The following is a 26,227-nucleotide window of genomic DNA, read 5'->3' as shown; positions in this document are numbered from 1 at the left end:
AGTGACTTTTCTAATCCACACTCTGCTAGAGGCTGATTTAGTTCATTGATTCACAACACACTGAGTAATGCTGACGGCTGAGTCTCTAGATGAGAGTGGAAAACTTTTTTTTAGAACCATGAATTACTGCTGATTTCACATTTAGTGCATGATGCAGATTCATCCTGAATTATTTTCTGGGTGATGATCCTGCTCCAAACCAGATATGCAGCGGTATAGTATGTGCAGCTGTCACATGAGTATGGTCAATGAATCAAATTATGTTTTCAGTTTCCAGCTGATAGCAAAAATCTTAACAATGTGTCAGTGGGATTGGCCCTGCACTTGTCTTAATTAAATAAGAATGAAGAGAAGTACAAGACAGGAGGATGAAATTTTGGCAAGTGAAACTCTTTGCCTTAAAGTGCAGGACTGCAGACCGACAACTGAAGGAGAAGAGGATTAGTTTTCTTGTCATTTGGTACAGATCACCTCAGTATATTTTGAAAAAATTCTTGCTTGAATGCAGGAATGGCAGTAGCAATATTCTGGTAGAGGTACAAAGAATACCAGTTCTCACATTGCTTTTGATTAATTAGCTAGCTCTGTTAATTTAGAATAACTTCTTCAAGCTTATACACTTTTGATAATAGCAGTCATATATTATTTTACTATAAGGACTTCATTGAATTCATTTAAAAGCATGAATATCCCATCAATTTTTTGTGCATGTGCAAATGCAAACTCCCACTTTTCTAAACACATTAACCTATTTAACAGGGAGAATTGCCTTACAATAGAAAGAGGCTGTAAGAAATATACCATTTATTTTTACCATATGTGTGTCTTTGACCACAGAGCTGTCTGTTACCAAAGAAATATGCCCAAATATGCACATGGCTTCTAGAGATACACTTTTGCACAGCAGGTGTGTGTAACCCTACCTGTTTCCAGCATTGCAGGGTGGCCCAAATTATCCTTCCTCCACAGAAGTACTAATGGGAAAGCTCTGAGCAATATCATGTCTATAATGGTCCTAATGCAATAACTTGTGTTTCATAAGATGGAATTTAAAATGATCCAAGGTTTACCCCTCACTCCTGCCACTGCTGACTCAAATGTCACCTCCATCTCCTGAGCACCACCCAGACCTGTGTGAAACCAGACCATGTGCGAGGACACCTCTGGCACACGTTCCTGCATTCTCCCATTCCAACAGCACTGGCTTTTCAGACAAGTTCTGGAGCCTTTCCAAATGACTTTGAGCTGAATTCTGTTCCTTAGATCTGACCAACTGACCTCTGCTAATTTCTTCTGTGTGGACTCAAGTATATCTGTTTTGTTTTCTATACCAAATAGTTATCTATTTGTTTTTCTCACCTGTCTTTTTTTAATCCAAATTGCTGTAAATTATTTTCCCTAACCACCAGTATTAAAAATATTACACCTATTCACCCCTCTTCATACTTTTGGATACATCCTTAAGTGTGTGTGCAGAACTACTTAAGGACAGGAGAGGAGAATCTGCCCCAGGGAAAACTTAATCCTAATAATGCTGTTCATCTTCTTAGGTTAGGTTTTTCAGGTTATTTAGAAATCACATGCTGTCCAAAACTTCTATGTAGTAATTTCTACCCTTAACTTCAAAGACTGATATGAAAAGCTGCATACAAAAAATTATGTGCAGTATAAATCCTTGGAACTCATAAACCACTCTGGAGTGACTCAAGTTTGGCAGCCATGACCTGACCTGACCAGACCAAAACATTTGTTCAGGAGAGTTATTCCTTCTGCAGCTGCTTTACCAGTATTGGCTTCCTGATAAAAGCATCCTCTGAAAGAAAGTTAAAGCTACCAATGGTTATTTAACATCCCACAGGAGACAAAGTAGGTGAAGTGTGGACTGCCCAGCTCATTTCATGGGTTTATCATGTGCAATATACTTCTGCTATGATTGAACTGGTCTGAAATGCACACCAGGTCCTTCTGAGACAAAGATGAGCAGCACCAAGGATATCTGCAGCTTGTTTCTGCATGATAAATTTCTGCCTATCACAGTTTCTCAGAAACTGAGTTTTGAGAAAGATCTAAAGTGATTAAGGTTGAATAAAAATTCACTGTGATCTTTAAAGAAATTAAACAAGATTGCTTGTTACAGCAAAAGCTGTTGGAGTTAAAAAAAACTGTTTCTCGTGTATGCAAAATTATGTTTTAACAGGTTATTAGAACTTCAGCCCTTGAGGATGGGAATGTCTAGAATCCAATTAAATCTGAAATACATATGAAATATATCTGAGTCATATATGTGTATATATATATATATATATGTGTACATGTGGTTTTGTAAAGAGGAAAAGAATGTTAATTCTAGATTTTACCAACCAGTTCATAATGCTTCAAGATTTCCTCAAAAAAAACCAAAAAAACAAACAAACAAAAAAAAAAACACAAAACAAAAAAACAAAACAAACCCACACAACAGTTTATTACACTAATAGGAAATTGTTTCTTTGGGATATGAAGTATATTATTTTCCCCATCTAGTCTCAGAGTTAGTTATGATGGCAGGAATCTTTTTGCACTGAGACAGGAGGTTATAAAATTTATTGAGTGCAGAGTTGTTGCACTAGTAAACAAGATTAGCTAGCAGCCCCCAGGAAGAGGCTGGTGTTCGTGTGAAGCATTCATGAGCCTTTGGCATTCTCAAAAAAATGTCTTTGGGCACAATACTTCCTCTGAGTGTTTTGTGAACCTTATATTTGAATTTTAAAGCTCTTTGGAAGAAAACACATAGCAGGGCTGGTGTACTGAGAAACAGACACAAAGGTGGAAAGTCTCCAAGGAGGGCACCAAAAAAGGGCACTGAAACAGGCCAAGCTCAGGGCCTGTGGTGTTCCCCATTACCTTCTCATCCCTCTCCTGCTGACTTTTATTCAGAAATCAATACAAGTATAATACAGGGAGTGAAATATCAAGTGTAACTGACTTTCTACCAGAAAAATAAAAATTAGAGTGGGTGTTAGTCTGTGGGTGGTAATAAGCTTACTTCTGGATGCTCCCAGGTATTAGAAAATTCTGTCAACTGGCCAGATGGGCTTTCCACAGTCATTCATCTTCCCTGAGAAGTGAGAAGGCCTCACAAGTTATTCTCTCTTCTCTTCGCAGGGAAGGGATCTAGGCTTGGAGGTCAGATGTTCTTGAAGTAGGACAAATGTGTGTTAGTACAAACCATGCAGTCAGGTAAAGCACTGTAGATAGAGTTTCTTTCCCTAGGTATAGCAACAAATTAATATTTTTAAATATCATTATTGAAAGTCAAATAAGTAGAGTACAGGATATTTCTATGTAATACAAAAATTCCAAGAATAAAATAAAATATACAAATAAAACATACATCTATTTCACAAACATACTTCTTAACATTGCTGCCTAAGGAAGATGGTAAGCCATAGAAAATGTTCTGCACCAATGGTACAGTAATATTTTTCCTGCTGTTCCCTAGCTGTTTTAAAGATACTAATGGTCCCTCTTGTTCATGGTAGAATATTAGTACAGAGGCACAAGGTAAAGAATTCCATTTAAGAATGGAAGCATTCCATTCTAAGCATCAGATTTGCACATTGGCTTTGCCTCTTTAAATTCTACAGATCTCTGCAGCCCCATTTTGGTTTTGTTTGAGTGGAAGCTGTGGCACAAGCTGTAGGGCTGAGTCAACACAGAGACTAAACGCAAAGTTTTGATCTCAGGGTGCTGACTGACCTCAGGACTCATTACAGAAGGTCCAAAGTACTTCAGCTTCTCAGAAAGCAGAAAAACTTGTTTGAGGAGTTTGGAGCCTTGGAAGTCCCAGAAATGAGGCTGCTGACAGAATGAATAGTTCTGATCTACTGTGGAGAGAGATACGGTCAGTCATAAAGCCTGCAAGTTTGTGTACTCTGGTGTAATTCAATAATTAGGTTTCCTAACACATCTGTTTCTCACTTTAACACAGAACAAAACTCATAGCAATATTTTCTAACAAAAATGTTGGGTTTGGACATTTTCTTCAAGTGTCTTTCTCCGAGGACTCTCAGTTCTGGAAGAAAATTGGCTCATGTTCAGGGGATATCTAAGTGATTTGACTTAAGGTGCAGTAACTGGATGAGTCCAAATAAAACGGATCTGTCTTGTCCGTCTTTTTCCCCAACCCACCGTGCTGCCCAATTTCGTCAACAAAATTTCCATTGAGTTAGAGCAATAGGGTTCGGGCCCCCAAAGCACAGTAGGGCTCATAAAAAATTACAATTATTTTAACTATTTTTAACTATTTTAACAGATTCTCTGCAGCAACAGTCTGCTAGAATCAACAGACTACTGGCTGCAGAATCAGAGGACACCATGCCAAATTGGCTTTCTAGAAGACAAGTCAGAAAGCAACTGTGCCTCAGTAAGTACTCACTGCCATCTCCTCTGGAGAAAAGTTCCTTGAGATTTGTTTGGGTAGCGTGTGGGGCTGACAACAGTACATGTTAAATTAAAACAGTCTGTAATTTCCAGCTTCCTTTTAAAAGCAAACATATAAACTAAAAATATAGATTTCTATATTAACACACACATTAATAAAGCACATTAATAGCATATTAATAAAGACTACTGCAGAGGTTTCCCCACTTTTGGCTTTCAGATTTTGGTGGCTCTCTGTATTTTTTTATGTTCATAATCTGCAACTCAGAAGAGAGAAAAATAAGCCAAAGAGAAAATTATTCTGAACCATAACTTGTTAAGTGGCAGGTTGGAAAGCGCAGCTGTTTAAAAGGCTGCTCAATGTTCCTGAAGGCAGAGAGACACAATTAAAGAGAAAAAGCTCTTTCCATGTTAGATGAGGGGAAGATGCTAAAGAACTCAAACAGAATTATTTTGCACTTGAAATTAAATTTCAATCTCATTATTGTGGGTTATAACACGATTAAGATCAGCTCTTGTTCAACAATGTGCATGAAGAAATAGGAGTTCTGTTGCTTTATAAACTGTCTGCATGGATGGAAATACATGGCTATGTTTTTAATATATTTTTTTACTTGATGGAGGACTCAGAAGAGCAGATCCTTCCTTAGAATCCTGTTTGAATGCTATTCCCTGGTCTCAGTGAGCAAAGAAGGGCTTTAGAAAAGATCAGCTTTACCTCAAGTAAAAGGTTTCCAGCACTGCTTGTACTGCACACAACCTAAAGACCAGCTGAGGGCTATCATGAAGTCTGCTGGGATTCCCTCAAGGACTTGGGCATTCAGCTCCAGCTGATGAACCCAGGCTGCTGCTGCCAGGAAACTGAATCTCCATCCCGTGGAGACGTCAGCCGGAGGCTTTGCGTCCTGCCTGGGGTGATGCAGAGTGCTGAAAGCTGTAGAGTGACACAGCAGTGTCATTGCAGTCATGAAATTTAGGAATATGGTCAGAGGTTATTTGGCTTAATTCAGTCATACTGACCACTGGTCTATCAGTTTCCACAAGACAATTTTTCTCACCAGAGTGAGCAAAATGCACAGCCTAATCCCAGTGTGCAAGTGAGCAACCTTACAAGGTGAGAACCTGAACACATTCTTAACCAGAGCAGATTCATCAGGCAGATAATCAGTGGTATCCTTATTTTTCATATAGGAAGGGATTACTTTTAGTGCAAAACATATTGACTACAGCAACTTAATTTTACTATATAGTATTTAATATCCTAAAAATAAAGCTTATTTTCTCAGAGGAAATTATTATCTCAAAAAATAAGAATTAATTGATTTCTTTTTGACCTGTTGAGCTTTGACTTTTTGATTAATTTTCCATAGAATCTTAGAGGAAATTATATTTATCTCTGATATGTTGGACATACAAAGCAAAGATAAGTTGTTATAGAAAGATTATGCCATTACTACCCTCCTTATTTCAGGCGACATTGTCTGATTTTGCCATGCTGTCTGCTTTAAAAGGTTAAACTACCTCAAAGAGCTTTCTCCTCTATACCAATATTATAAGGGTTTTTTTCTCTTTGGAAGGTATTCATCTAATTGTTAAAAATTTCATTAAACTTACTTCAATTAACAATGGTATTGATTAGCAGCAGTTTACTACTGAGATTAGGATACACAGTTTCATGCTAATATAATCAGGTAGTATTTTAAAAGTACTTTAATTATGGATGTCTTGTTTTGTTTGTTTCTACTGAATAAGAACTTAATCAAAATCCACCTAATAGAATAAAATACTTGGATTTGTGAGACATAATCATGCATAAGCTCCACATAGTGATATAAATGCAATTAAAATTTCTGTAATGTAGCATTCTTCTTACCTCATGGAGTGACCTGAAAAAATAAAAGTAGTTTTAGTAGTAGTTTTTTTTTGCTTACTCCACTATTGCCAGCTTTCTTTCTTTGGACTTAGAAAATTTTTTTACTGCTTTGGATATGCTTTTATGAAGACCTTATCAGAAAAGAAAAACCTGATAGCTACTTTGTCCCTACTTTCTCTCCAAAGATCTAGATCTAGATTACCAATGCTTAGTATTTGTGTTTGGCTTATGTTAGTACAATTTAAGAAATCTAAATTCCTGCTGAATTAGATGGTTTACAGTTTTCTTCTAGCATTGGACTCTCCTAAAGCACAATCTCTTCATCTTACACACAGGAATGTCAATTATGACTTTATCTTAGCAGTTGGTAAGATTTAACACTATTCTTCACAATGCTTTTACAGCATCTCCACGTTTAAGATGGTATTGCCACACTGCTAAAGATCTATCTCAGTTTTCTTTTAGGAATTCTTCTTAAACATAGTAATGAAACTATTATTTAGGAAAAAAGCAGGATACAGAACTAAATTAAGAAAAAAAAAAAAAAAAAGTGGTATAGTCCTGCAAGATATTTGGCATTCACTTGGTTCAAAATGTTTATAAGTGAATTTTCAAGAAATTCTCTGGCCTTTCATGCTCCAGGCCAGCAAAAAGCCATTAGAATTTATATTTGCACTGAACAAAAAAAATAAATTTAAATCTCTCAAAACAGACCCAGGCTCCAATGATCTCCCCACAAAATCCTCACAACCCATAACTCCTTGCATGACCATCCTGTCCCAACACGGAGGCTGGGAGAAAGACATTCCCACTCCACACAGCCTAACAAGCAATTGTCCTTGAGAACTACTGATGCAGGAAGGTAGCATCTCATTCCAAAGCAGTGTGCCTTTGTGTGAGGGGCAGTGGATTTCCAGACTGGCAGAAATCCTGCAAACTTCTTGTCAAATATCTTGGAGAAGCAGAAACTTTACACCCCTAAACGGCAGTATAGGTATGAAAGGTGGAAAATACCTGCCTTTCAGTTATAACAAAGCACTAAGAAACAGTGCTCATTTCTTACTTTAGCACAACAAGATAACACTTTTTAAAGAGTCAGGATGTGACAAGGGCTCATTTTAAATTGTTTTATATCTCCTTAAAGCTGAGAAAAAAAATGGATTTGCAGGCAGATGGATGAGAGAACAGTTTCAATGAAGTGCTAAAGGTTTCAAAACATTCTTGAAATAGTCCAGCAGCTTTTTCCATTTGCAAATGCTCCTACTCTGTAACTACATAAATGCTCACTCCAGAATGCTCCATACAGAGATGTAAGTAGTGCAGGCTGTATGCACAGACATAGGCAGTTGGATATTGGTTAGATCCAGCCCAAGGGAGCAGCAGGAACACATGGCCAGAGCAGAGGGAAAGGACAAGGACAGCAGCCCAAACTTCAGTCAAATTCAGTCATGGTAAAACACCCTCTTGTCTAATTGTTGGCTGGTTTTTTGTGCCCCTGTGCCATTGGCACTTTTTGTGAAGTGGTCTGATGATGGTGGAAACACAGAGGAGAGTGGAGGACAGCATGACTGGGGGAGTGGGACAGTGGAGGTAGCAGCAACCACTGAGTGGGCTTATGCCACATGGAAAAACCCTAATCCATCTGCAGCACAGGAGAAAAAATTAGAGTTTAGGACTGTAATCTGATTAGTTTAGTGCAAGATAACATACCCAGCATAGGGACAAACTTGAGCTTTTCAAAGAAGGGAAGCAATGCTTACCTTAGTGAAATGACAAGTGAGAGAGAAACCAGATTGTTACCAAAGCAAACAGGTGATGTGATGATGGATCCCATGGTCTGTGGTGTCTCTGTTAACTGAGATAGTGAAGAATGTAGTTTTGCTATCAGAGAAGCTGGATTTTCAGAACTGGCTGCTTGCCTTGCAACTGCATGGCTTTGTTGTCCTAAGCAGGTATTTCAGCATTATCACTTTTATTGCAGTTCAGCCATCAAGCTTTCAAACAACTTCAGGAGGAGGTTAAAGATGCCATTATGCACTAATTTCAGCTGGTCAAATTAGGGCTTCTGTGGTCTCACCTCCTCCTCCAGCTCCTGCTTCATCTCATTTACTGCCCTGGCGTTTGTACAAATGTGCAGTAAATCAATTCAGAGAGAAAAGTAACTATGAAATTAAGAAATTAGTTTTTCTAGCCAAGTCTTCCTTGAATCATCTCACCATATTGTCAGATAAATGCCAGTGCTCACTCAAGGGATGGAACAAAATCATCCAGGAAACAGTTCCCCCAAATTAATTCAGACTGAATGATAATATATGCAAAAAGGAAATGTCTTTGGCAAGGTGTATTTTGATGAAACAAAGGACGGCAGCTTTCACTTAAATTAAAATAGATGAGTGGTTTTCATTCTTTTTTTCACCCAAGTCTTTTTGAAGATACAGCACTACATATCTTTGGATGTCTAGGTACAAATACACAGATTTTTTTTTCTGTCAATCTTTGATACTAGATTACTTCCAGGTAACTTGCTAACAATAGTGCAGACTCTGTGTCAGGGACATTTTCTATCCTTTAGTCAGGGCCCCTGTACCCAATATGTTCTTCAGTGCGTCCAAAGAATGAGAGCATGCCCTCACTGAGGAGTGATGGTGTAGTCTTACAGGAGCTCAGAAAGAAGGATTATTCCCAGGGCTGGTAGTAGTCAACAAGGCTTTTTACACAGGCAAATACAGAAGTGCAATCATGAATCCCAAAGGAGGAGACTTTTGTTTGTCAGCTTGTTTTAAAACAAAGACATGTGTGCTCCTGAATAGTGACCATGCACAGCTGAAACAGGTGCTTTGTTTTACTGTGTTTGAATGAAGTTTTGCATTTGCTAGCAAACATGGCAAAGCCCTATTTTTCTGCCTAAAACCACCAGACTTACATACTAAGACCTTTTCCCTCCCTCATGAGATTGCTTGCACACCTCAGCACTATGTCATAGACAGGGAATTACAAGGGTGTTTATTTTACCTTTCACTCCGTAATTATTCAACCATCTTCAGGAACAGCATTGTCTCTTTCAGAAATCAAAATCCATCCGTTGCTTTCCAGATCTAAACCATAATTACTGGAGATATTTTTAGGTTTAAGTCTCATCTTCCTATTCAGCTTGACGATACCTTAATTACATCCTGACAAGGTGCAGGAATCAACAGCAGCAGGCTAAATTGTGGCATTGAGTTGTAGTCCTTTCTCAGGCATGTGTGGGTGTTCATGCTGCTGTGGTAAGGAATTGTACCTTACAGACAGCCCCTCTCTGGTTTGCACAGGGAAATAAAATCCTTCCTCTTCACCAATTGCTTTCTGCCTTGTGGAACCCAGAGCAGGCAGACTGAGCACCTGCTTAAAAGACCACTGAAAGGATTATTTGTATAATCTGTAAAATATATTTCACTTTCTGCTCTTGTACATACTTGGCTCCAAAAAATAAATCTTCACATACAAGCTAATGTTAAGACAGAATTCAAGTATGCCCTTAAAGGGTTGCATTTCCACATTTTCAGTATCACCTGTATATCATACAGCAGTCAAAAGCTGCCTCGTGAATTCCAGAGTGTGGAAGATTGACAATAGATTTTCTTCTCTTTCCTGTCACTTCAGACTTGGGACAATCTTTAATCTTCTGTCTAGATCTGCCATCTTCCTTCCCGTCCCTCCATGGCAGTCTCACACTGCAGTGGTTTTCTATCTGTGCTTAAGAGAAACAGATGTTTAACCTTACTCTGACAAAGCTATAAATAAGCACTGGAAGGATCAAGTGTGGCATTGCAGCTGTATCCTCTCCAGCATTCCACTCTGGTATATTCTCAGTGCCTCCATGACCTGCTTTATCAAGAAATGAGATTTTTGTGCTACCACCAGAGTGGACATTTGTGACTGTGCTGCTGTTACAACCACAGGCTCCCTCTAACATGACTTTCAGGCTGAGGTTCGCAGAAATTTGTTAAACATTAAGTATACAGGGCACTGGAGAGAGTAGATGGTGCATGTGGCATAAATATTTATTGGAATATTTTATCTACATCATAAGTGGCAATTAATTACATCAAACCCAAAGGAATAAGCTTTAATGGGAAGAAAATATTCACAGCTGCTTTTGAAGCATAGGATTATGAAGAGATAACTTGGGAAGATTCATTAATGTAGTCCAACCATTAAAATAGGGATAGTCTCTAAAATGTCAAGAACCATAAATCCACCAAGTCATTTGAGTTAAGCACCTTCTGAAGAATAATTTGGACTAAATTTCAAACACATTGCTGCTAAAAATGCTGGAAGGAGAGCAGTATAACACAGCCTTCTGATGTACCTAAGGTGTACCTAAAAGAGAATTGTGTCTGGGCCGGGCAGACAAGGGAAAGTCATGTCAGAACCTTATTTAGGTGAATTTGAGTGACTCACAGGAGATGCACTGAGTTGTCTACTTTTGGAAACCCTCCATTAGGGCCTGCAAGAGTGATTGGAAACCTGATCTCATGTTAGGTAGCAGTTGTGCAGCTCACAGGAGAGATTTTTACTTGGAAACTGAAAGGAGTAATTTGGCTTTTATGGCCATCCCAATGAAAATATAGGGCAAGAATGGGAAAAAGACTTCCTCCACTCACAGCTAGAGATGGAAATTGCCTCTCTCTAATCATACAATGGTCCGCACAACAGAAGGAAGGCTCAGACCTCGTTTCAGGTTGATGTTTCCCCAACCTGCCCTGCATCCTGTCACAATTTTGGGCAGAGAAACTGTCAGTAGAGTTCCATGGTCCTGCTTTGACACAAATGGACTTTTTGATGGTAGCCTGATCTGACTGGTGAGATAAGGAAGGTATTGTTGTGTACCACAGAGGGATACATGTCATGAAGCCTTTTGAGTTATTTGTAGTACAGAAGATGACCCTGAGCTGCTTCATACTCTGAGGTTACCACTGTGTGCAGGGCTGGAGGTAATTTTCTTCACAATGGCTGGTGTGGGGCTGTCTGGATTTCTGCTGAACACAGGACTGATAACAGAGAGATGCTTTTGCTATTCCTGAACAGGGCTTGCACAGAATCAAGTCCTTTTCTCTTGTACTGTCCCCACCAGTGAGTTCATTAGGGTGCACAGCAGGCTGGGACAGCAGACCCCAGCTGGTCCAAGGGATGTTCCAGAGATGTGACATTGTGCTCAGCACAGAAAGCAGGGTTGACAAGGAGAAAAGGGGGAACAGAAATTCTCCCACCTTTATAATACTTTATAATACTGCTACCTCACATTTTCATTCATGCAAGTCATTTTGCAAGCAGCTACGGGGCATAGCTACTATTGCCAAACTAATATTTTAATTTCTACATTTCACAGCTGGTTCCTCTGCCAGAATCATTTTGGCAAGCATGGAAATTAATGCGAGACAAGCATTGCATCCAAATGCTAATGGATGATTAGCTCTGTCTTCCAGAAACTTTTTTTTTCATTCTGAGTCACTATCAGGCCATTTCAAACACCTCATATAAGACATATTCCAGCTCAAGATCCTCTTTAACCATTTAAATATAAAAGGTCAGATTTTACTGTGCAAGGAGGAGAGAGCTACATCTCTTACACAATTCCCAGTCTCCTGTCTACTAAAAATGCATTCTGCATATTAGTGATAACTGCTAATGACCCAAAAAAGAAGTGATGAGAGCCAATGGCAGTGAAAATAAGTCACCAGAATTTAAGTGGAGGAAAGGAAATTGTAATCTAAAAACAAATACCTGCAACAAAAAAGCAACAACTGGTAAGTTTCAGTTTCCTTATTTGTTATAAGATTGCAGATCTTCACAAAAATATCCTTCAATCATTAAAGCACTACATACCATACACACTATATGTACTTCTTCAGTAGCTACTTTCCTGTATGCTCAAGAAAAGGAGACACTTTTCAGAAGTTACCCATCCCAAAACAGCACATCAATTCAACAGCAAGGCATGAAACAAACTCCTGCCTACTTCCCAAAACTACTCTGAGGTGAAGTGGAGGCAAAATAATAATAATGATGAAAAAAAAAAAAAAGTGGCAGAATACTCTGAAGGAACACTGAAGAATATTACCTGAAACTCACACATTTCAGCTAGCAGTTTGTTAATGGTTGAGATCTCTCTTTCCCAGAAATTACAGGAAGGTGTATTTTCCATTACATGCTTTATAATGACAGTGTCACAAACCTCACTGCTCTGCAGGAAGGCATTTTAAAGCCTACTATAAAACCAGAAGGGAGATGAATGAAGATGACACGTTGGGCATTATAAAACCATGTGCAAAAGAAAGCCACATGCGCACTCCTCCTTCAGATAATCCTCATTTCCTCTTCATTAGCGTCTGTGTACGACTGCATAGTTTTATCTTTAAATAGCTGAGGAACCTGTGAGTGGGCTTGAGTGGGTGCAGGAGCCGTGTGCCCCCAGGCAGGTTGTCTAATTGCTCTGCTGCAGCTAAGGCTGCTGCTGACTGTGGCAGCAGAGCTTCTCCTGAGTGAAATGAGCAGTTGTTTATCACACAGATAAACACAGAACCCCCATGACAGTGTGAGAACTTGAAAAACATACCAGGGTGGAAGTTCTTCTGCACAGCTTTGTACTCTTAGTGTGGAACCTTAGCTCCCACTGTAGGTTGCACCTAACTGCACTGGTGGTCTCATCTCCAAAAAACTTCTCTTAGGACCTTGTATAGACAAAGAGAGTGCCCATGTGCCCTGTGAACTGAAAGATGCACTGCAGATGTCCATGCAATATCTGTAAGTCAAAAAACAAACAGCATACACATATTTCAGTGTCACTGAAATTACCAAAAACATCACTCCTTGTAGTACTGCAGGAACCTAGCTTAGGCTGAGATTTCCAGTTTGTTTTCACAAAAGATCCAGTCCAGTCCTCAGGTTGATGCCAAGATTTCTCATCTCTTTAGTCTTCTGCAAAGAGACTAGGAACTACAGAAGCCCTGACTTTAATCACCAATATAGGAGTACCCGGGCCCCTTTCTGTAATATGAGTGTGGACCTGCAGATTTAAGATGGCCATGAGGAAATCAGATTTTTTCCTGGTAGAAGGATGTATAGAGAAAGAAGTTTAGACCAGAATACCTTTCTAATTCCCAGCTTTACTATTTCAGATGCAAGAAGATGAAAGCTAGGAGATTATTGTTTTATTCCAGCGATTTGTTCTAAACCCCTCAAAAGTGTTATTCAGGTTGGTTTTTTTTCCTCCAACCGTGTGTGCAACTAAGTATGTGGAACAAACAACTAATTTTTTAAATTGCAGAGCTTAAAAATAGTAATGATATAACTAATAACCTGACTGACTCATGGACAGATCTTTATTTCTGTCAGCTGCTATGTAATTTAGTAGAAAAACAGCTATGATGAAAGTAGCTCTATGGTCTGGCTCTGGGAATGCAGGGCTTGTGGGGATGGATGTGTGTAGAAGTACAGGTACTTCTTCCTGACACACAGGGATTAGGGATGGATTCAATAATTCTGATGTCATGGCCACCTCCTCCAGATTAACTGAGATATTCCATGCTCTTTTTAACTGACAGTATGCAAATGTGGGTAGTCATATTTTTAAGTAATTTTTTCTAGGTATATGGGAAGAGTTAGTATCAAATACACCAAAATTAGTTTCCCCAGTTAAAATAACTTTATTTACTTTGAGGAGTGTAAAAAAATTTCCCATTTGCTTCTTGAACAGTGTATTGAACAGGGTAAGGTAAGTCCTTCCAGATCCCCACATCCATTTTTTTTTTCCATTCCCTCCAAGTGCTCAAAGGACTCTATGAGAGGAAATTATTTAGTTTTACTATTTCATACTGGATTCTGGAACTCAATAAAGCAGACCTCAACTGGCAAAAGACCTAAATCTGTCCAAAAATACATGTGATTAGGCAAAACATTTTCCTAAAGCAGCTGAAGGTTTGTGTGAATAAAAATAATTTGACAATCTGGTTGAATTAGATTTAAATTAATTTGATTAATTTTCTTTTTAAAGAATCAAGAGAACAGCTAGGATTACAGACTCAGTAAAGATGCATGATTTGAGTTTCTGGTTGCCTCTTTACCAACAGAAATAACTTCAGGCTCAAGTGAAATAGTCACTTCTGAGCTTACTGGGTGATATCTGTCTAATTTGACAATAGGCCAGAGGTTCCAGAGCCAGAATTCCTACAGGTTTCATGAATACAGATGAAGTTGAGAAATTGTAAGGATGTGAACTCAAACCTTCCTTACACAACAGAGAAACCAGAGCTACACTTTAATAAAGTCTACTGAGAGGAAAGTGGCAGTGGCAGAGCTTACACATCAGCGTGCTGAAAAGTTAACCTTAAGATGTTAATACATAGATAAGCAGACTTTTCTAATCTCAGCACTCACACAGCCAGTCAGACAGCCAGCTGTTTTCCAGACTGACTCATAAGCACAGGAACCTGTACCATTCCTTCTTTTTCAAGTAATCTTGCTGCCTCAGAGCTCTACCTATTTATAACCTAACAGCTGGGGCAGAGCTGCCCTGCAATTTGTAGAGCATGCATAAGCAGACAGATGCTGTGCTTGTCTACTGCAGGAGAAACAGAGGTCAGTCCCAAAAGGTTTGGTTAAAAATGACAGGAAAGATCACTGTCACCAAACTTTATTCATCACAAAGCTGTAATATCTGTCGCTTGTAACAGTGGCCAGCAGTAGCTGGATATTTTGTATGCTGAATGTAAATTCTGTGAATGGAAGGATGAAACGATCCTTTTTAAGGAGAGAAAAATCAATGGTCTTGGTTTAAAATTTTAATTTTATGATCCAGGAAGCCAGAAGAAGGACTGGGGCCAGGATGGGCCTGGTGGAGAAAAGGAAGAGCTGAGGAAATTATCTAGATCAGTTAGATTACAGTCCTAATTTCTTATGGTGTATAATGGTGCATATTTATCATTAGACTGAGCTCAATCAAAACCCATCATCAAACCTGCATACTTCCTTCCTTAATTCTTGCCCCATCTTCTGAAAATGATCTGCTTTTAGTAAAGAATTTTTTAATCAGAAGAGAAAAGGGGCCTGTTTTTCATCTAGAGACAGTTTCTGGTCTACTGGATAGAGTCCTGAAATTCCTTCACAGAAAGCTTTGAGTAGAGATTTATCAGGAAGAGTTTCATAACGTGTGACAACCATGGAGCTGCTTGTTTTCCTTGCAAAGTGCCACCTCCCCATTCCTTCTTCCCCCAGTGTACTCCAGGAAAAAAGGCACCTAAGCCTGGGAGACTGCAAAATACAGCAGACCTGCTCCACTGTGTGAAAAGCAGAACAAAAATGAGATACATGGTCTGAACTATTATGTGTACTAACATTTTACTTAAAAAGATGGAGGGGGGGGTGTGACATGACAAATTGTGAATTATAATGAAGTGATAAGTATAATTATAGTAGTAGAGGCAAGTAAGGAAGAATTAGCTCTGTTTAAAAACTCAAAACCAAATACACTGTTCCAGATCCTGGTGTTTTAGCTGCTGATCTGACAGCCTGTATCTAGTTTTATAATGCATAATTGACTCTCTATCTGCTGATAGCTACACTTACACTGGGTAATACCTGCTCATCCTGACACCCCAGAGACCTGGAGCAGGCAGAACTTGAGTCTGATCAGCCTCTCATAGTCACTGCTATGGAGTATTTTCACTTGACATCTTTGTTTAGCAAAATCATTTGCATTTTTTAATTAGGCTTAGCCACATTGACTTCCTCATCTTTCTCAAGTACTGAAAAACCCTGTAGAGCACCACAGAGCAGTTTGCTGTGCACAGATAAGCAGAGTGGATTTAAGTACTTATAACGCTTTAATCTCGTTTTGTGCTTCTGCATGTCATACAAATGTCTTTGAGAAAAGGAATTGATTTTTATGGTAGTTTAGAGCAATGCTGAACCAAATAAAAGTATCTAGGTGTGTTAAAGGAAACAGTAAGCAAATACTCAACTGTCCCAGAAATCTGAGCATTCATTAGGAACGTACCATCAATGCTCTCTTTTCTGTAACTCAAACATCATCATAATTTTCTGCTTCAGTTGCTTATAGGATTAAAGAATTATCTGTTTGGCTTTGTAGACTGCAGGCAGTTGTATTTCTTAGCTTACCAAAACCAGCCTGAGCAGAGACTGCCAAGACAACCAGAATTTGGAGCTGCACAGTCTGTTTTTCTCCTTGGTTTCATTGTTAAATACCTTGGTTTTTAAAACCATTAAATATTTTATATTCTTTGGTGCATTTGGGACAGTGTTCTTAGCCAGTGATGGTTTCACTGATTTTAAACAAAACTTTTCAAAGATTTTAAACAAAACCTTTTGGGACTGACCTCTGTTTCTGCTGAGTTATTTAGCAGAGTCTGGCCTATAATTAACCACAACAGTTAAAACTTTATTGCATCACTGCATTTTGGCAATTTAAAGTTGCAACAGTTTCTATGAAATCTTTTCCCTGGAAGTGTCTAAAATTCGGAAGTACTGTTTTATGAAGTTTTTCTTTCTGGAGCAGCCTGGTCACTGACCCATTGTTGCAGACTGTGCTTGTATTTCAGTAACAGGTCCTCCCTGCTGAGCAGGAAGTCAGAGGAGGCAGAAAAGGATAAGATGCAAGACTGGCTTCTGAGCAACCCACAGACTGATTTCAGGTTAATACTTATTTTGCTCATGAACAAATTCTCCTTTAAAATACCACCTCCTGCAACAGTCTTATGGAACCATAATTTTTCCATACCAACAATCTTCAAATACAGGAAATGGAAAAAGTAAAGATTAACTTGAACAAAGCCAAATGATGGTATCAATTATGGTTTATTGGTTTATATTTATCATTTTTTTATTTGGACTGGCCTTGAAATCAGATCTGTTAACTGTCACAGTTATATTATCTAGTCCTCTGAGATTCTATTTAACATTTAAATGGATACAAAAAGAAAGAAAATAAATAAGCATAATAAGACCTATCAAAAAAAAAAAAAAGAATATTAATGCAGGCATATAAGGTTTTACAGAAATGTGTGTTAACTCTTTAGTCTTGCACAAGCAGTAGTACTTTCTATTTCTATTTCTATTCTGCAGTAAAAACTCCTTTTGATGCCAGTCTATAAGTAAAAGTGGTGACAGAAAAAAATTAACCTTTTAATGGTAAAATGGTAAAGAGAGACAAGCAAAGGGTAGAAATATTAGGCTGGCGGCTGGCTATTGCTCCTGGCCTTAATGGGTGCAAAGTAATTTCTGTGAAGGAAGTTTTACACCCAACATCTGCAGATTTATTGGGGCAGTCACAGAGTGGTTGATAACAAGATTTCCATCAAATGCAGTGAATTTTCCCAAAAGCCCAAATGTCTGAAGATGTAATGTAAGGAGACTTCTACTCTCCAAAGCCTGAGTCACGGGGAAAACCTGACAGCAGCTTTTCAGCACATGAATCAGAACTATATCGTAGAATTTATACTGAGAGCTGGAGCCATATAGGCATCAGTTATGAAAGTTTTCTTTTAGTAAATAATTGTGGTGAGGTGACCAAAGCCATAAGCTTCCAAAACAAGTTTGCAATCACCCTCCTTTCACAAAGTCCTACCAGACCTAGATAATAAAAATATCCCTAGAATCTTCAAAACTATTATTTTATTTCCTTATTAGCTAATGGATGATCTTATGTGGCATATTAGAACATTTATTTATTAATTTCACAGCTGTATCTTTCTGAAAAAAGTGGTACTTGAAACTCCATTGGGATTACAAGGTTTAAGAAATTGCAATTTTTTAAGAACAGGAAGGTCAATGATTAGAGGACCTTACAGACAGTACATATATAAATATATATATACACACTAACATATATGTGTGTGTATATGTATATATACACACACATTTATATCTATATATCACAAGTCCAAGAGGTTTTATTTAGCCATCACATTAGCATAGACATATAAGACAAGTGAAAATAAATGCAAAGTTCTATTTGGGAATTTTGCAGATCAGCCTTTTGCTGTTCCAACAAAACAAATGCTCCTGTCATGCAAACTGGCTGTATGGATACAATCTGCTGGAAAAGGCACTTTATGCCATCCTAATATAAGTCAAAGTATATGAGTGATTCTGGTCATTTTCAAAGAGACAGAGCTCACAGCAATTTTCTGGACAAAATCTGGCACATTGCCACTCCTTTGATATTTTCTGTGAGTTACAGTTTACTTTGGCTCAGAAGTACAGGGTAAAACAATATTTTTTCCTCAGGCTTTTGCTGACTTCAGCTCCTGAGGGAGCCCATCATGCACCTGTAGGTTCTCTGAAACAGTCAGCATTCCATTGAGCAATGCCTTGGAGCAGCTCTATTCTTTTATTGTGCTGTGGGGAAATTACAATGATCTAATCTTTCTAAAGCCAGGAGACTCAGAATTAGGTCTAATAGAAGTTTAGAGCAACTGTATTGTTTTTCTATTTTGCAGAGATGAGAATAGGTTCAGAATTCCAAATCTGCCATCCTATCACAGAGTTATTGCTAAGAGCAGAAATTATTGTGGTCAAAGATTCCATTAAATCCTTAAAACAACTGTCACAGCAATCACAGTTGATGTAAAATTCAATCACCCTCTTCACAAGCTGTACCTTCACATCCCTACATTTAAAAAGACAAAGTGTTTAGAACAGTAGTGTATAAGAAACAACACACACCCTCAGAATAAACAATACCTGCCCAAAATACGGAGGGGAAACAACATGGAAGTGAAATGCCAAGTCTTTAGTATTTCAAAGGATAATTCTAAAAATGATCAGAACATCACTGCACTGGTGTAAGATGCATGTCGCTCACAAGCACCAAAGCAAGATTCAAAGAAGCACAGTAAGGTGCATGTTAATTTAAAAGTGACACTGGGAGAGCTGCACACTGGTCACCCAAACCAGGACAGAGAGGACAGGGCTGGCTGTCCTGACATACCTGCCAGTGCACTCTGGTCAGCAACAGATAGTAGCATTTAAAGGGAACAAAATCACTGCTGAGGGCATGGGGGAATGCGAGGGGCAGCACAGTCTGATCCTGCTTTCCCTGCTGTGGAGCTGCAGTTGCTGCTGCAGTTCTCTGCCATGAGGGCTGCATTCCTACCAGCACTTTGACTGGATTTTTACATAAAACTGCCTTCAGTCCTGGGCTCACCTTCTCATATCCTGCAATTGCATCCTGCACAGGTTTAGGCATTTACACCGTTTAAACTTGGCACCCAGGAAGTGCCTGCTCAGAACTACTTTCTCCTGAGATCTCTGCTGGGGCTAATTGTTTCACGTCTGTTTGTAAGAAATTAAACATGAGTTTATGGGCAGATAAAAGAGCAGTCCCAAACCAGTTGTACCCTCTAGGTGTCTCGTGGGGTGTCTGAATTGGCACCTGGCATGAGTTGACTCAGTGATGTGTCAGGAAAAGAATGGGAAAAGCAGAACAGCCCAGACTTGGGAGATAAAGGCTCTATAAGCTCATTTTCTGGATAGCATTTACATCCTGACATACAAACCAGGACAGCACAGAACATGGAGAGTTCTGCACAGTTCTGCTGCAAATCCAAACATCTGCACAAACATTTAGCCTCTGCTGATGTGTATGGCACCAAACCCAGCCTGCTGGTGACACCTAGGCCAAAGCTGAGGATCAGATGGGTGGGTGCAGTGGTGGAATGACAGGGATGAAGCAGTTTGTATCACTGCATATAGTCCTGCTACCACTTTGATAGTCTGTTTAACAGTGTTGGCCTAATCCAGCTGTTGAGGGGTTAGAAACTAAGAAACTGTGTTTAGGAGTGTCCTTTAGGTTACAAAGTCATGGGCTCAAATGTTAGAAAATGGCATATGCACAGTACTGTGATTCTACATAATTTTCCCCCTTTCTTCAGGCTCCCTGTTCACTGAATCAGGCAGCAATACTGCATTGCATAAATGCGGGCATATGAGGTAAAATTCAGGTTGCACAAGCCATCTGTATATAGTTCTCATTTTCAAGTCTTGTCTCTTCAGTTTAACTTACTTTCTTTTAAAATAGATATTGAAATTTTGGGGAGGATGGTATAATGTAGATGCATTTGATTTTATGGGGGAAAAAAAGCCCACCTGCTGCAGCACTTCAAGCAAGTGTTGACCATAGTCCTTCAGAGCACAGAACACAGGACTGTGGTTCTCACTTTGCTTACCAGGTTAACTATATCATGTGGCCATCTGTCAGTGAGGAAAATATACTACATTTACATTACATCCTTAAATACTTTATTAAAAATAATTTCTTAATGTACTGTTCTTTTTAAGAAATGACATGTCTACATAATTTCTACACCAACTCAAGAGCAGATTTGGAATTTACCCCATGCACCTCTTACCAGTCATAGAAATTATCATGCAAAATACGGAAGAAAAAGCAAAAGCAAAGTTTCTCTATTTGCTTTTTATATGATCCTGGAACACAAAGACTTCTTCAAGAGCTCAGCAAGTTAGTGATGATAACCTGCCTGGAACTATCCTAATAGAAATTCTTGGAGGGTTTGATAAGAGGAAGGTTGGAGGTCAGACACAAATCTGTGCTATTTATGTACAAGAATCTGCATAGTGCAAGAGTTGCTATTTACAGTTGCCTGTGCATTAAATGGTTTAGGGACATGTAGCATCCTGCTTTGTTCTACATTTCAGTGCAGTGGTACATGTTCACCAAAAGAACAGCACTTTTCTCTCTTGAGCAAGTGGGATTTCTAAACTTGGAAAAACTACTGAACCAAAAGGAGATACTGGCATCTACTCGAGAAGTTGTGGGTGACTATCTCACTGTGTAAAGCCTGAATTTGGGTGGTGGGTTGTTTCCTTTTCATATTATGCAACACCATTTAAATTTTGTTGTTTTCTTCCTCCAAAATAAGTGTTCCCTAAGACAGAAAAAAAAGGTAATACCATGAAGTTTCTGTGTGGTTTCCAGGCAGTAGATCAGTGTAAGTGGAAAGCAGACACACTTTGGAACTGAAAAGGTGTTTGTGGGAGGTCAAGGCTGTGAAGGGGTGTAAAGGGGTGGCTGGATAAGGACTGACATTTAAAGATACCGTCAAGAGGAGAAGGTTGGGTTACAGCTAAACTATACTGCATCTGATACAAAGAAGAAATAATCAGAATTAAATTGAGATTAGCAAATGCTGACCTCACCTTGGCTCTTTCTTCATAATTTATGCAGTATTTCCATCCTAAAGATTATTAATTGTTCTCTTCTAGTGTTGTTTTACCTTGTTTCGATGGAGGTATCCCTGATAATTACTAGAAGTTAATCAAGCAATGCAAGCTAATGAGAACTTAAAACTTTCATTACATAATCAGAAAACAGGGAGAAATTTTTCATAATAGATGATGATGATTGTTTTGGCTGCTTGGAGAGGGCCTGGCTTTAGGATGGCAGTCAGTGTCACTGGTAGCAGTGCCAGTGTTCATCACAGCAAAGCCATGAGCCATCATCCCATGGAGACAGCAAAAGGAAAACCAAGGTTTAATCAGAGAATCCCTGAAGACACAACTGCTCCTGTGCAGCTTCTTCACAACACTCCTCAGTGAAAGCCCTACCTGCAACATGGGGTGACCATGCTGGAGAGGGCTTGAAACTTGCCCCACACCTTCCCACACTTCCTACCCTGGTGCCAACTTAATGGTCCCCTAAGCAAACACACCCCATGCACCTGCAGATTCATATCTCATATTGTTGTGGGCAAATGTGCATGTGCAGATCAAGAGTGTCATTTTCTAATGCCTTTTGGTAACTACCTATTGTTGGTATGAAAAATGCCTACACATGAAAACCCAGTAAAAAGTGAGAGAAGTGTTTGTCTAATCAACTGTAAAATGTTTAGGACATTACATAACCACCATACTATGTCGCTAGAGGGTATTTTTATTATTTTTGTACCTTTGACATTTTTATAACTATTTCTTAAAAGTTCAGCAGATGACAGTGGCATATCCTGATTGTTATCATTATCGGCCACAGAAATATTTTTGCTAAAATTGTAAAAGGGCTGGAAAATATGTTTGTAAGTTTATGTAAAGATGACATTATTTAAAAGGGTAAAAGGCTTTCTTCTTCACTGGGTGTTTTTTTGGTTTATAATGGGAGCACTGGCTGGATCTTTCCATCTGCTGTTCTGGCTGTTACTGCAGATGGTCATAATCTGTACATATGGCATGTGCATATATAAACTGAAATCAGGGTTGTCTTGGTGTAAAAGCAGGCACACAACAGGAGCTTGGGTGCCTAACACAACAGTGTTGGTGAAGGGGATAATTTAGAGCATTTTCATTTTCTATGGGATATTCACATGGAATTAGGGAAAGTATTTCCTCTTCACTGAAAAAGAGGCAAAAAAGAGCCCATCACTCAGCTCTTTTATGTTAAATTTTGGATCTGCAGTTTATTTGGAATCAGGTGTTGGCTTCAGCTGTGCCTTGAATTTGTGTTAGGTTTTGGGTTAAATGAGGACAACAACAAACTCCCATAAACTTCAGTCAGCCTAGCCTTGGAGTCCCTGCTTCTAACTCAGAGCTGCAGGAGAGATTTTCTTATTAGAAAATGGCCTTCCAGTAAGCATATAATAAAATAAAAGTCTTCAGAAATTAAATGGTCTTTAGGTCTGAAGTTTCTGTTTAAGTCAATCTCACTACCATTAAATAGTCACTGAAACTCATAATAATCAAAGAAGTGGCAAAAACCCTTGTAATCAAAAGCAGAATTTTCTGGTGAATCAGGTGCTCACCAGGCAGTTAAGATGTTCTGTGGTGCTCAGTTAGCAGTGCTGAAAACTTCCTCTTGAATATTGGTTCACGAACCAAGTATAAAAAATAACTTTCATAAAGTTTTAAACTTCTCATAGACATTCTGGAAAGTTAGGAAAAATACTCCCGTATTTATGTGGTGCACAGAAAAACTCTAAAAGCAACAATTGCACTTACAAAACGTTTAGCAACAAGTGCCTGAAAGGAAGAAGTCATTGGAAAAGGAAGACATGAAGAATTTATCAGATATATAATCAAATTTATTTTTAACATTTCCTCTACCTTTACTAATATCCTCTGTATTACAATTTATTTGCAACATTTGCTCATTCATCAGACAAGCTGATTGTCAGCACAGATAAAGTCATGACTCTTACTCCATTTTTTCCTCCTTTCTTAACATCTATTCCGTTGTTCTCTTTACTTACCTTTCTACCTTTCCTGTACTAGGAAAAAGCTTCACAGATTCAGCTACAAGGCTAAAAAATTAAAATATAGTGACTTTAAAAGGGTTGCTGCCACTCTAATACAACTTTGTAAAGTGTTTTTTCTCTCTCATTACAGGTTTGTTTTGTGAATTTAGATGCCAACAGAGATGATTGCAGTGATGAGCAAGTGAAACAGGTAACTGCTTAGGTCTTAAAAACATGCCAATGGATCTACTCAGGCTCATCAGGACTCTACAGTAAAAATACAGATTAAAATTCTATGAAAAAATCAAAGCCAACCCCAGATTTTTAAGCATTACAGAGAGCAATGCTTAAGAAATCTGAAATTGTCTCAACACTGGACTATGTTACATAGCATTTCTTATTCCCATCCCAGAAATTTGTAATGGATTGTTGCACTCTCAATTCACAGCAGTTATATGAGTAGATTTCTTGCTTTTATCAGAGAAGTGAACATGAACATGTCGTACATCCATTTCTTTTTTCAGTTTGGCACAATACTACATAAAAAGAGTTTCTGGTGTCCTGCTCTGCCACCAGTTTCTGATCTCTGTCCTACTGCCAAAAAGCCTCTGAAAGTTTTCCACTCATCTAGGTCTTGTTCAGCTGAGCCATCTCATTCAGTCAAGCTCCACATAGGTAGATTATGTGGTCTCGAGGAGATGGGCTAGATAAAACAGATCAAAAGTTATGTTTGATCTGTGTAACTGAAAGTTAAAAGGGCAGGAAAAAAGGAAAAATTTAAAAAGCAATAAAAAACCTTGGCTATTTTACAAGCACTGAAACAAACTATGATATGATATTTAAAACACATACCATTGCAGAAAAAAAAAAAAAAAACTTAAATCTGCAGAAGTCACATTTTAAAGAAAGGCCCTGGTGCCAGTTTTGTGTTTACATCTTCCTTTATCAGTTCCTTTCCCTCATCCTGGCTCAATGCCCACGTTTGACACACCAGCTCAGATGCAATAGGTAGTGAGTGAACACAGGTAGGATCTCCTGACAGTACCCAGGCAGTTCCTTGGTTAAACCATTACAGTTCATTTGCTGGCAACACTTTCAGCTCATAGAACAACCAGTGCTGGCACCTTGATGCCTCCTTCAAGTCATTTGTTAGCAGGAACAATTTTTCTATGCTGTTTTCTGCATCCTGGATCTGTGAAAATTCAGTTGTCAAAAATAAATATGGTATCTTGCAGCAAAATGATTTTTCTATTGAATCAGCAGGTTAACTGTGCAGAACAGCTTGAGAGGTTTTACTTTACTGAAGCCACAGAAGCTGTGGTTGTTTTCTAAAATGTGGTGGTTTTATTGTTTTTTACAGTGTTTGTTGAAGAACAAAAGCTATAAGGGGAAACACCCGAAGTTTCTCCCTCAGTCTTAGAACTAGACATCTGTTCTCAGTTTTCAGTGTAGGTAATAAAAATTCCCTGCTAGCACAGGTGCTGTGCTTTCTTTTCCAAGAGGAAACTCCCTCATCCCCATTTTTGTGTATAATAAGCAGGTTTTGTAAATTAGCATTGAGTGGCATGGAATTTTATACAGTACACTGATGTGGTGAAAGCATTTCTTAGAATAATTTTGAAGATGTTAGCACAGCTGTTGTTCATATGAAATATATAACTATTTACTAGAAGGTGCTTGATTTATTAATAGGTACTGTTAGGATTTTGAATTACTGATTGAACCTTGGAATGGGTTAAACTGGGGGGCTTTGTGTAAAATAATTGTGCTTCCAGACTTCTTTTTTTTTGCTGAAGAAAAGGTAAAGAAGTGAAATAAAAGATACATAAAATGCCATAACTTCCTACCTAAGAAATCTGATAAAATGTGGCAATTTAGGCAGTAGAAAAATAGAGATACTTCAGGAAGTGTTTGCAATAGCAGAAAGGTTATAATTTGAAATAAAAAAAAAGGATGAAAACTTCTTTATGCTACAGTGAAACATCAAACTGAATTGAAACACTGAATTCAGTTATGTCACATAAAAATACTTAGTCTCATCTGAAGATCAGACCCCTGAAAAGTGAATGGTTTCCCAATATTGATTTAGCTTTTCTAAGCCAGAAAGTTTTATTATATCTAATTCAATCCAAGGAAAAATAACAGTGCAAGCTTAATACTTTGAAGATGAAAAGGCAAAAAAGTGTTGTTGCCTTGGTTAGTAAGTAAAGCAGATGGCTGGGTGCCCAAATCTGCACTCCCTGAAGGGCTTTGCCGCATGCTCTGCACTACCACATGGGCCATGGTGGTGCAGAAAACAGAGGCGGTATTTGCTCCTGCTCTAAGGGAGCAGCCTTGGTTCTCTGTTCACAGAACAAGGACACCAAGATCCTTGGCAGAGAGAACTGCACTCTCAGAGTAGATATTGTCTTTTTGGCCTGGCCTTTGTACAGAAAGGAGCACAAATAGGAATATTTTCTCTGTTCTCATTACCATACCTACTGAAACTTTTGTGTTTCAGACCATGAGAGAGACACTGTTTTCACAAGTCTAAGTAACTCACAAGTAATAGGAAGTATTTAGATACACCAATCCAATCAAGCTGTTCAGCACATGACAGTGTGAGGGATGGCAGATTGTCCTGCTGGAAACTTGAGCACAAGTTTATACAGACATCCTTGTCATGTCTGGTGTCTCGAAAGAAAGAATGTGC

At 38.6% G+C, this 26,227-nt stretch overlaps 1 protein-coding gene across 10 annotated transcripts in view; it reads left to right on the top strand.

The window, feature by feature from the left end:
• The window catches only part of SPHKAP (SPHK1 interactor, AKAP domain containing), a 64,431-nt gene that overhangs the window by 20,212 nt on the left and 17,992 nt on the right, over positions 1–26,227 (top strand). For 9 of the 10 annotated variants that reach the window (XM_023933191.2, XM_023933195.2, XM_023933193.2 and 6 more), the window contains 2 exons: positions 4,295–4,405; positions 23,687–23,746. In XM_023933191.2, coding sequence (XP_023788959.2) covers positions 4,295–4,405; positions 23,687–23,746 — 171 coding nt within the window. Of the gene's footprint in view, positions 1–3,725; positions 3,884–4,294; positions 4,406–23,686; positions 23,747–26,227 lie in introns of all 10 variants that reach the window. The other variant, XM_086844895.1, reaches the window with a different exon arrangement.

The sequence above is a fragment of the Cyanistes caeruleus genome, chromosome 10, assembly GCF_971803275.1.
Source record: "Cyanistes caeruleus chromosome 10, bCyaCae1.hap1.1, whole genome shotgun sequence".
Classification (NCBI taxonomy): Eukaryota; Metazoa; Chordata; class Aves; order Passeriformes; family Paridae; genus Cyanistes; species Cyanistes caeruleus.
This window is presented reverse-complemented; position numbering and strand designations above follow the sequence as displayed.